Source organism: Plecotus auritus, assembly GCF_963455305.1.
Source record: "Plecotus auritus genome assembly, chromosome: 3".
Lineage (NCBI taxonomy): Eukaryota > Metazoa > Chordata > Mammalia > Chiroptera > Vespertilionidae > Plecotus > Plecotus auritus.
In genome coordinates, this window is record NC_137772.1 from 26,114,263 (window position 1) to 26,126,659 (window position 12,397).

At 38.0% G+C, this 12,397-nt stretch overlaps 1 protein-coding gene across 1 annotated transcript in view; it reads left to right on the forward strand.

Moving 5' to 3' along the window:
* Window positions 1-12,397, forward strand: part of LOC308243474 (A disintegrin and metallopeptidase domain 3-like) — a gene marked incomplete at both ends in the record, with an annotated part of 133,817 nt that overhangs the window by 95,605 nt on the left and 25,815 nt on the right. The window contains one exon of the mRNA XM_080659019.1: window positions 11,445-11,543. Within this exon, the coding sequence (XP_080515145.1) occupies window positions 11,445-11,543 (99 nt within the window). The remainder of the gene's footprint in view (window positions 1-11,444; window positions 11,544-12,397) is intronic.

Sequence of the window (12,397 nt, forward strand, 5' to 3'; positions counted from 1 at the left end):
CTGCTGTTATACACATGCCTGCATTTCTCAAGGGTGTATACCAATAGGTGAATCTGCTATGTCAAGAGGTACATATGTATACTAGTGGCCTGTTGCATGAAATTCATGCACATTGAAAGGGAATTAGAGGAAATATTTTAATATTGCTATTTGCACTTTCTCTATAATAGAAGTGTGAGAGATGAAAGGAAATGAATAAAATGTATATGAAAATAACACATAATTTTATTAATAAATAAACAATAACAAAATGATATAACAACAACAAGCACATGATACAAAAACAACAAAAACATGATATAAAAACAACAGTGATGTAAACAATGACTGATAAAGTGATTAAACTTATTCTAATACTAGAGGCCCGTTGCACGAAGATTCGTGCAATAGGCCTTCCTTCCCCTGGCTGCTGGCACCAGTTTTCCTCCGGCACCCGGGACCCGGGCCTCAGCGGAGCCAAGTCTTCAGCCTTCAGTCTTCAGTCTTCGCTCGGGCGGAGCCTTCAGTCTTCGCTCATGCCTGTGTATGCAAATTAACCTGCCATTTTGTTTGATTAATTTGCATACTCACTCCTGATTTGCTGGTGGGGGTTGCAGAGGTATGGTCAATTTGCATCTCTCTCTCTTTTATTAGTGTAGATCTCCCTATATACCACATTAAGAGTGAAAACACTTTCAGAGTGCTTGACTAACTTCCCTTGTGATGAAGTATTTACAACTTTAACTGTAACGTTGCATGCTCTCGAACTTGAGAGAAAGCAACATATAACTGACCATGTCCAAAAATGTGTTCAGGTAGGAATATTCCTACTCTGTCTAGAGTTTGTCCTTGTGATTTATTAATAGTCATTGCAAATGCTGGCATCACGGAAAACTGTCGTCAAATTAATTTAAATGGGAGGCCAGTGTCAGATGGGGACAAATCAATTCTTGGTATCAGAACAACCTCTCCCTCTGCAGATCCTGTTAATACTTCAGCTTTGATTATGTTAGGTCATAATCTTTTGATAATAAATCTAGTACCATTACAAAGACCCATTTACTATTAAGATTTCTCAATAGCATGATGAGTGCACCCACTTTCAATCTTAATTTATGACATGGCATTCCTGAAGGAGTAATACTATTAAGAAATTCACTGGGAAAATTTTCCTTTTCAGCATCATCTGTTGAGTCAATGGAATCAACACTCAAGTAGGTGTGAAAATCTCCATTGAGTATATTCAAAATTTCTTCATTTAATTTTTGAATGTGCTCATTTTTTGGACAAAGAATTGCATGTTTATATACATTTTTAATATTATCTATAGATATACTATTTCCAAAGGGAACTTCATGGGGGATTTCAGTAATATCCATTCCTAAATGAAAACTGCTATCAAGTTTGCCATCTCCAAGTTTTTCTGACCGTTCACTATAAGCAGGATCCTCTGATCTCATATTTGTTTTAAGAGACAACTTTCTGAAACATCCCCAAACATCACAGTACTTTAAACTCGTTTGTACTATGGCCGATAGCATAGCATGTGGTACAATACTGAGACATTATCTAAAATCCTCTCTGAGAATGAGAACTTTCCCTCCAAATGCAACATTCAAATTCATAATTTATCTTAGTAATCTGTCTATGGTGTTTATAGCATGACTGAATGCCATGGTGCATTCATCAATAAGAAGAAGTTGGGCCTTTTTAATGGTTTTAGCAACTTCACTCTTTATATCGAGTCTAGAAATTGAAGTTTCATTTAATGGAATTGGTAATTTATATTGGGAATGAAAGGTTCTTCCACCAAGAAGTAAATTTGCAGCAATTTCTGTAGATGCTGTGGGTAAAACCGTACCACCATGACCTCTAATATAATGTATTAAAACTTTATATAGATATGTTTTTCCACTACTACCTGGACCATCCAAGAAAAAGCATTTGGGGTGTACAGTTTGATCTTCGATGGCTGAAGTTATAGTCTGAAATGCTGTCAACTGTTCATTATTCGGAGAACTTATCAAAACCTCTGCCTGTTGTTGCTTGTATGATTCATCACATGTATTTGCATTCATTAAGAAAGGATAGTCTAGAAGTTTGAAATGTGAACATTTCATTCCATGCCATGTGAATACCTCTTGAATTTTGTTAGGGGCATGCATTTCACAGTTCACACAGGCACCTTCCCTTCGGTGTAATTTCCAACAGAAATCTTAAATAAAATGAGATTTATTATCATCCCATAATTTGTCTGCAGCAGAAGGACATCCAAACACACATATGTATGTAAAAAGTTGCTGTAGTTGTTTGGGCATATTAAGGATGATTGCATCGTCAGTCGTATCTTTCCATATAGTGTCATCAAGTAATAATCCTCCGTGTTTAGCAGCTTCACAAAATGTATCATAAATTACACCTCCTACAGTTCACAGATCATCAAAACTTATTGCACCTTTTACATGCAGAAGCAAAAGTCTAAGGTAATATCGTTCTGGTTCTCTAAAGCTCACAGTGAACAGTCTACCTAATACTTTTTCCCATTCTTTAGGCGTTTTGTCCACAAAGAATTATTAAACACACTAAATTTGTACACTTGGAGTGGGAGGGTCCTCAGCCTGGCCTGTGCCCTCTTGCAGTCCAGGAGCCCTTGGTGGATGTCCAACTGATGGGTTAGGCCCGCTCCCCATGGGAGAGGCTCCTGCCACCACCACTGCACTTGCCAGCAGTGAACCCAGCTCAGGGCTTCTGGCTGAGCAGCGTTCCCCCTGTGGGAGCACACTGACCACCAGGGGCAGCTTCTTCATTGAGCGTCTGCCCCCTGGTGGTCAGTGCATGCCATAGTGACGGGTCGTTCTGCTGCTTGGTCAATTTGCATATTAGCCTTTTATTATATAGGATTACATAATACTTTAATGTCTCATTTTCAAATATGTGACAGTCTCTTTTCAAAGTATGTTTAGGCTGCCTGGCTGGTGTTTCTCAGTGGTTGAGCATCAACCTATGAACCAAGAAGTCACAGTTCAATTCCTGGTCAGGGCACATGCCCGAGTTGCAGGCTAGATCCCCAGAGTGGGGTATGCAGGAGGAAGCTGATCAATGATTCTCTCTCATCATTGATGTTTCTATCTTTCTCTCCCTCTCCGTTCCTCTCTAAAATTAACAATAAAAATATATTGAAGTATGTTTAGGCTAAAAATTTATAGTCTTTTAGCATTACCCAAACAATTTAAATATTTGTAGAAAAAGTAAACACATATTTTTCAATAGTTTATCAGTATTACTACTGAGTCCACAAACTATGAGAATAACAAAAGACCTACTCTTTTACTTCCTCTTAAATTCCAATTATTGAATCATAAATGGTACTCCATTTGAGATAATATTTTATGCAGAATATTTGGTGAATTATATTGAATTGGTAGTATGATTTCTTCAGAGCTCTTAATCAGATAAATCCTCTTTCATTTTTCAGGGTTACTGAGCTGTAGAATTAGATCTTGATGGCACTATTTAGCTTCAGATGGTAATATGACATAATGAAAGCTGAGGAAACCAAGCTCAAATAATAAGTGACTTTCAGTGCTAGAAAACTCTAATATTTAACTCCACCTGTGCATGAAACGTAAATGTAGAGATCAAACTTGTTTACATATGTAACACCCAATATAAGATGTAGAATCTTTTTCTCAAGATTTTAGAAGTTTCTTTCATTCCCCTTTCTGACTACTACCCTCAGAATTTCTTAATTTTCTGACCTTTATAATCATTGATAGTGCCATCAATTCATGAAATTCATATCAGTGGATTTATATGATGTATTCTCATTTGTATCTCACTTCTTTTGCTCAACATAATATCTGTGAAATTAACTCATATTATTCTTCATATCAGGATTTCATTCTTTTTTTGTAAGTGTGTAGTACTATATTATTTGAATTTACTACCATTCTTCCATTTCCTGTAGGCAGATTTGTAAGTTGTTTCTAATTTTAAAATATTATGAATAAAAGTACGCTAGACATCCTTTCACACATGATTTTGAGGACCTATATGCTCATGTCTTTTGGATATATAAAAGCAGTAAATTTAATGACTCATGCTGTAGGCATATGTTTAGATTTAGTAGATACAGTTTTGCATCCTTTTATCCAAGTTATACAACCACCTGCAGTGAATGAGAGTTCCAGATCCTGCAGATACTTGCCAATAATTAATATTACAAACCGATTTAATTTTAACTATCCTGGTAAGTAAGTAACAGGGGAATAAGTTTGACTTCACCTGGATAGATGATATTGAATATATTCCATATATTTTTTGACATTTGGATATTATTCTTTATCAATTCTTGTTTACATTTGTGTTTTCTCTACCTGAGGTGCCTTGATTTTCTCCATATTGCTGAAGGATATTTTCATTGGAAATAGGACTCTGTTGACAATTCTTTTATTTTTAGACTTTATGGTTTCTAATGGAAAACCTATTGTCATGAGAATTACTTTTGCCTTATAAAGTATTATTTGTCATTCAGAACTTTCAAGATTTTTTTGTTTTTATTTTTATTTTTCAGAAGTTTGACTATGATGTGGGTGTTGATATCTTTGGGTTTATCTCATTTTGTATTTGCTCACCTTCTTAAAATTGAGGATTTCTGTCTTTTTACCAATTAGAAGAGTTTTCAGCCATTATTTCTTCAAGTACTCTTTCAGCTCCATCTCCTTTAATTTCTTCCTGGACTCCAAATGTTATAGTTTTTTCTTTCTTTCTTTCTTTCTTTCTTTCTTTCTTTCTTTCTTTCTTTCTTTCTTTCTTCCTTCCTTCCTTCCTTCCTTCCTTCCTTCCTTCCTTCCTTCCTTCCTTTCTTTCTTTCTTTCTTTCTTTCTTTCTTTCTTTCTTTCTTTCTTCTTTTTGTTGTTGTTGTTATGACTCTACTGGTTCCTGTGGTTCTTATCTTTTTCTGTTGTTGTTTTTAAGCCCATGTTCTCCCTATTCTCATTGGATTTTTTATTGTTGTATTTTTTTAAAAATATATTTTATTGATTTTTTACAGAGAGGAAGGGAGAGGGATAGAGAGTTAGAAACATAGATGAGAGAGAAACATCGATCAGCTGCCTCCTGCACACTCCCTACTGGGTATGTGCCCGCAACCAAGGTACATGCCCTTGACCGGAATTGAACCTGGGACCTTTGAGTCCGCAGGCTGACGCTTTATCCACTGAGCCAAATTGGTTAGGGCATATTGTTGTATTTTCTAGTTCCCTGAGTGTTTCCTCTGTCCCATCCATTCTGCTTTGAGCCTATTCACTGCGTTATTTATTTCAGTTATTATATTATTCTGTACTATAATTTTTATTTGTTTCTTCTTTATAGCTTCATTTTCTTTGCAGAGACTTCCTATTTACTTGCCATAACTTTTTCCCCCCATTTAAGGACGTTCAAAATCACTCATGTAAAGATTGTTTTTTTTTAATTTAATAAATCTTTATTGTTCAGATTATTACAATTGTTTCTCCTTTTCCCCCCCATAGCTCCCCTCCACCCGGATCCCACTCCACCTTCTGCCCTTACCTCCCCGCCACTGTCCTCATCCATAGGTGTACGATTTTTGTCCAGTCTCTTCCTGCACGCCCCATACCCCTTTCCCCCTGAGAATTATCAGTCCACTCCCTTTCTATGTCCCTGATTCTATTATATTCACCAGTTTATTCTGTTCCTCAGGTTTTTAATTCACTTGATTTTTAGGTTCACTTGTTGATAGATATGTATTTGTTGTTCATAATTTTTATCTTTACCTTTTTCTTATTCTTTCATTGGTTTTCCTCCATTTCTTTAGTTTGTGATCTGTTTCTTCGTCTGCTCCGCCCTGAGACTCTACCCCTTCCAAGCTGAACACAGAGGCTTTTGCAATCTGGCAAGGCTAATCCCATAAGGCTGTCTCCAGCACTGAAAATCTCCCAGTGTAGACACAGCTGATCCTCACAGCCAACTGGCCTGCAGGTCATTTCCTCCCAGTGATACCAACAACAATCAAGACTTAACTACAACAAGGTTGTACACACAGTCCACAAAGGGGTGCACCAAGAGTATCCACCTCAGGTTAACTGGGGAGGCCAACCCACTGGGCCATATAGGACACCTAGCACACAAAGCTACCCTACCAACTCAGGGAAGCAGTGAAAAATGGGGAGACGAAGAAACAGATCACAAATGAAAGAAATGGAGGAACAATGATCTTGTGTGTTGGAGTGATGGTCAATTTGCATATTACTATTTTATTAGATAGGGTAATGCTGTGGAATCTCCCAATAATAATAATAATTACATGCATCAGAATCTTCTCTATTCAATAAGAACCAAGCTATCAAAGTTGAGTTATGCCTTTTAGCCCTATCTAAAACTTCAGCAAAATCACCAGTATGAAAATATAAATTCTGGTCATTTGTCAAATGAATAGCTAATCTTGTGACTGCATGAGATTGGTCATGCATTTGCACTGCAAAGAGTCTCCAAACAGCCTCAGGAGCGCTCACATACCTGGAGTCAATGAAGTCCCATACTTCATCATGATTGATAATATTTTTTTCAGAAATTTGAATATTTGCACAGTAATGCCTTTTATAGATATATTTAAATAAATATTTGACACTTTTAATTGATGCACAGACTTCAACAGTTATATGACAGTTATATTTGAGGCACAAATATGGGTTATAAGGGACAATTCAGGTGTTATCGACAACTTTATTTCCAATAGAAGTGGTACTACCAGATCTTCATTTGTATTTGGGATATCCATCAATATTTCCAATGGTTGCATTTTGAAATTCTTTTGGATATCCCTTTGAACATTTTTCATTTTCCATACATGGACTATTTGGATTTTGTATTCCACATGGTCCATATACCATATTGATTTTACAATTTGAAAAAGTCAAGGACACTGGTCTTCATCTGGAATTTCTGTCTTAACTATATAGTCAATGTCATCTTCTGTTTGTAATTTGGATTCACTATCTAATATCAATAATATGTGAGCATGAGGCAGTCCACATTTCTGAAATTCAATGATATGAATTTTAGTTATTATTTTGCCAAATAAATTGAATTTACATATATCATTTAAAAGAGCATTCAGCTTAATATTAAAAACTCTGGCTACCAAGTCAGGTCTGTTTTCAACTTTTTGCCAGCATTGTAAATTGTTTCTAATATCTGCCCATTTGGGGTTGCATGTCATGGTTATGAATAAATCGGGCTTGCCATACTTTGTTACAATTGCCATAGCATCCTGATATCGCCGCTGCATATTTCTGGGACTAGGCTCAAAAGATGATGGAAGTATTATCATTTTACCAATCGGCACATTATCATTTTCAGATCTAGATTTGATATAATCCATCAAACCACTATATTTTTCAACTCTCAACTTAGATTGATTTGCTTTGATGAAATTTATCCAATTGGCCTCCATTTTTGAATATGAATCCAAGAGAAACTGAGTTAATTTTCCTGCATTTAAAATAGGATTGAACGTGTTTTGCACAGAGAGATGAAATCCATAATACTGCATTTGTGTGACTCGTGTCCTTACATTTTGTGTAGTATTATTGTCGATTACACTGTTGTCTCTGAGTCTTAATGCAATATCTGTTCCCCAGCTTTTTTCACCATGTGGAAAAAGAATAGGATATGTCATTGCATCTAATGTAGGAAACAGGATACTGATTTGTTTCATTTTAGTGGCATTCGGATTATTGGAATCTGATTTACAATGAATGAGCAAGTCCCTTTCAAAAGGAGGTTCTCCATCTTTGTTTCTGAATATGACAGCAACCTCGGTTACACGGGGAGAATTGTATCTGCCTGGATCACTGTTTTAATCGCCATTGTTACTTCTGTGGGAGCAATACCTTCTGCTGCTGCTTCAGATTGGGCTTCCTTTTCTACCTCATGTAGCATTTGTACAATTTTGTTAATTCATTTAATTCATGCATGAAGTTGTTGATGTTGATCATGATTCTTTCTGAGCAGCTCTGGTTATTAGGCATTGCTAATCTTTTGCTTGTAGCTTCAGCTGTATCCAAAATATAGAGTTGAGCAAACTTTCAAGAAACACCATCTGAAGGATGTAAAGTTCCAGTACAGTGATAAACTTGTCCGTGTATTCTAAAACAGTATGGCCCATACCCTGATGGCAATGCGATATTTGCACCCATGGAAGCAAAAGCAAAAGCAAAAGCACCCATGGAATTATTTATGGAACGAATATTTTCCATGAAATTTTTACTGTCAAAATCTTCATTTGTCATTAATCTTTTTAAATATGCTGGGTATTCTGGAAAATGTATATCATTTGGACAGACTTTACCTTTGCTACAACATCTAGTAAATTTCCCATCGGATGGTTTTTCATCAGAGAAATTTAGTGGTAGGCAAAATTGACATCTAACAGTCATTCCACCACAACTATGTTAGAGAATTGTGTCCTCATGTACTCCATTTTCGCTGAGAAGGCAGTTCCTACCCGTATTGGTAGTACTTGTTGATGACTGTTCTATAGACGTACTCTGTCATCGCCACCACCTTCTTTCAACTTCAAAGGCACTTTGGTCTTTAGACATTTTCTGTCGATGATGCCGGCTTTTCTCAGCTTCAGAGAGATGCTTTTCCAATAGCTGCTCTTCAGATACATTCTGTTGCAGGTGCCACCTTCTTTCAAGATCAGATGCATGTTGCTCTTCAGACATTTTCTGTCGATAACGCTGGCATCTTTTGGCTTCAGAGCTACATTATATCAATAGTTGTTCTTTAGACATAGTCTCACCTCCCTGCTGTCATGGTTTGAGATGCAGGTGAATGAGAGTCCTGGCCACTGAGTAACCCAAGGGCTGATTCTGGCTGACTGTGGGGGTGGGACTTCCTCCTCCCTGCTGTCAGTCTCCACAGCATCAATGAGGAAGCTGGGGTGACCAAGGAAGCCAAGCCTCCCGCCCGCTCCAGCTGGCTCCATGGCTCTGGCTGGTGCCACCGTCTTTGTTTCATCAATTTGCATATTCCCTCCTTATTGGCTGTGGGAGCCGCCATCTTTATCGTAAAGTGACAGCTAATTTGCATATTACTCTTTTATTAGATAAGATAAAACTTTGAATTGAGGATATCTTAACGATTTGGTTTTCTTATGCTTGAATGGTCTTTTCATATCTTTTACACATTTTCATCAGTATTCACTGTTTGAAGTGTCATCGGTTTATCATCAATATTGTAGAAGGCTCATAGGTATGCTGTTTCTCCAGTAAACTAAGTTTTCTTGGCATGAGACCAGCTTTGTAGGGAGGGATTCTAGTGATCTTGTCATTTAGGTAAACAGTAAGTGGGCTACTTCTGGTTTTGTTTGTTTCTTTGTTTTTACAGATGGACAGTCTCCTATTTGTGGTGTTTTTCCCTGTAAGAGGCCCTTTGGTTTATATGGAAGTTTTGGGGGGTTTTCTTACCCAATTGATTTGCATTGTTTTGTAAAGAGGACTGTAAATAGAACAACACTGATTTGTTGTTCCACTTATGTATGCATTTATAGTTTGATTCTTGTATGTGCCACCAATAGGGATCAAACCAGCAAACTTATTGTATCTGGAAAACACTGGAACCATCTGAGTAACCCAGACAGGGCCCTTTTCCTAGTTTTTTAATATGTAATGCTAAGTTGTTTATTTGAGATTTCACTTGTTTCTTGAGATAGGCCTTTACTGACATAAATTCCCTCTTATTACTGCCTTCTCTCTCTTTCTCTATTTTTTTTTCTTTTTTTTCTCAATCCCTCAACTCCCAACCAACCATCCTGACCACCCTTAACTGCCTTCCCCTGCTGCCCTGGTCCCCCCCAACTGCCCTCCCCTTGCAGGCCTGGTCACCCCCAGCAACCACCCCATCACACCAGAGGTGAATGCCTGCTCTCTATTGATGAATGTGTTTCTATTTTGCTTGGTAGCTCGGTTTGTTCATTTACTTTCACATATGAGTGAAATTATATGGTACTAGAGGCCTGTTGCACAAAATTTGTGCATGGAGGTATGTGTCCCTCAGCCCAGCCTGCACCCTCTCCAATCTGGGACACCTTGAGGGATGTCCACGGTGGGATTGGGTCTAAAAAAGCAGTCTGACATCCCTTTCACAATCCAGGACTGCTGGCTCCAGCCGCTTGCCTGCCTGCCTGCCTGATTGCCCCTAACTGCTTATGCCTGCCAGCCTAACCGATGCCTAACTGCTCCCCTGCCGGCCCGATTACCCTAACTGCCCTCCCCTGCTGGTCTGGTTGTTCCTAACTGTCCTCTCCTGAAGGCCTGGTTGCCCCCAACTGCCCTCCCCTGATGGCCTGGTCACCCCTAACTGTCCTCCCTTGCCAGCCTGGTTGCCCCTAACTGCCCTCACCTGCAGGCCTGGTTGCCCCTAACTGTCATCCCCTGCAGGTTTGGGTCCCTCCCCGCAACTGTCCTCCCCTGCTGGCCTGGTCGCCCCCAACTGTCCTCCCCTGCAGGCCTGGTCCCCGCCAACTGCCCTCCCCTGCAGGCCTGATTGCCCCCAACTGTCCTCCCCTTCAGGCTTGGTCCCCACCAACTGCTCTCTCCTACAGGCCTGATCACCCCCAACTGCCCTCCTCTGCTGGCCCGGTCACCACTAACTACCCTCCTCTGTAGGCCTGATCGCCCCCAACTGCCCTCCTCTGAAGGCCTGGTTCCCCCCAACTGCCCTCCCCTGCAGGCCTGGTCCCTCCCAACTGCCCTCCCCTGCTGGCCTGATCACCCATAACTGTCCTCTCCTGCTGGCCATCTTGTGGCGGCCATCTTTTGTCCTCATGGGGGTGGTCATCTTTGATCACATGGGGGTGGCCATCTTGTGTGTTGGAGTGACGGTCAATTTGCATATTACATCTTTATTATATAGGATTTATCTTTCACTCACTGTCTTATATTAGGTAAAATTTTCTTCCATTTGGAGCTAAGCAAATGATGACAACAATTTTCTCTGAAACATTTCTTATAATACCAAAATATTATAATTTAGAAACTTCTATTTTGTCAAAATCATAACTTGTTATACATTTGAAAAATTGTTTCCTGAGAAGACTCGATATGGAAATGTACTTCTAATGTATTCAATAAAAAAAATAAATGTAGAAATTCATTGTGTATGTATATGTTTACAAAACCAAAGGGGATTGAAAATTAATTGCAAAGAATAATTAACAGTTCAATTTCTTGAGCATGGAATTATGCATAATTTATTACCATTGTCCTCTATACTGAAAATATCATAATTTCAAATGAAGCAGTACTATAAATAAATACAGAAGTAAAAATTATACTGTAATTGTATTTAACTTAGAAACAAACAATTTATTTTGACAAATAAAATTATCTATTTGATGGCAAATTCTAATTATTTAATTTGATTGTATTTGCTTTCAGGAATGTGATTTTGAAAAATGTTGTTATACTGAAAATTGTACACTCATTCAATTTGCAGAATGTGGCAATGGACCATGCTGTGACAAAAAAACTTGTCTGGTAAGCGTTCTAAATATAACTGTTTTACCTCATGAAATTGTTGTGTTCTTGTGCATTCTTTCTACTTTAGTTTTAAAAAAACTTGTTTGTACACGTCTTTCACATATGCTACTTTTTGTACCCTATTCACACACTGTTGGTTTTAGAATTTAGATGATGTCTTTAGGTCTTTTCTTCATACTATTTAGCTCCACTACTCACTGTATTGTTTCAATTTCTACTCAAGATCCATCTATCTACTGCACTAAATACCAATTCCAGATTGTTTGGGTGGGATGAATTCTTCGTGGTGCTACCTGAGTGAAGCTCTTCATCATGAAACAACTTACGATGAAATTATAAATGAGCAGCTAACACACAGTTGACATGCAATGCTCCAATAAAAGACAGTACTTTTAAAAATCTGATTTTGAAAATACTAGAAAAAGGAATCCATGTAGAATATGTAGCATATAAAATAGTGAAGTCTGCCTTGGTCAAGAACTCCTAGTCTAGAAGTGGAGGATTGAATTGACTTCCCTTGGGAAGTTTTCCATTCACGTTTTTCTCTGTAGCCACATGTGAGAGGGGATTGGTTAGGATTTGTCTTCAGTGGTTTGCATCATTATAGCACCTCATTTAGTGTCCCTTTCAAGAGTCTATGACAAATATAAAAGTGGATTAAAGAGAGATATTTTCTGTTTCAATGAAATCTCTCACAACATTAGTCTGCTTTGTTCTATATATGTTCATTTTCACACTATGGGCTAGTAATTAGAACCAATGGTCAGTTATATTTAAGGCACATGAGTATAGAGGCAGAGCTTCTACTTCTTAGCAGTAAATCTTGTTGCTTTTCTCTTTATTAGAGCTCT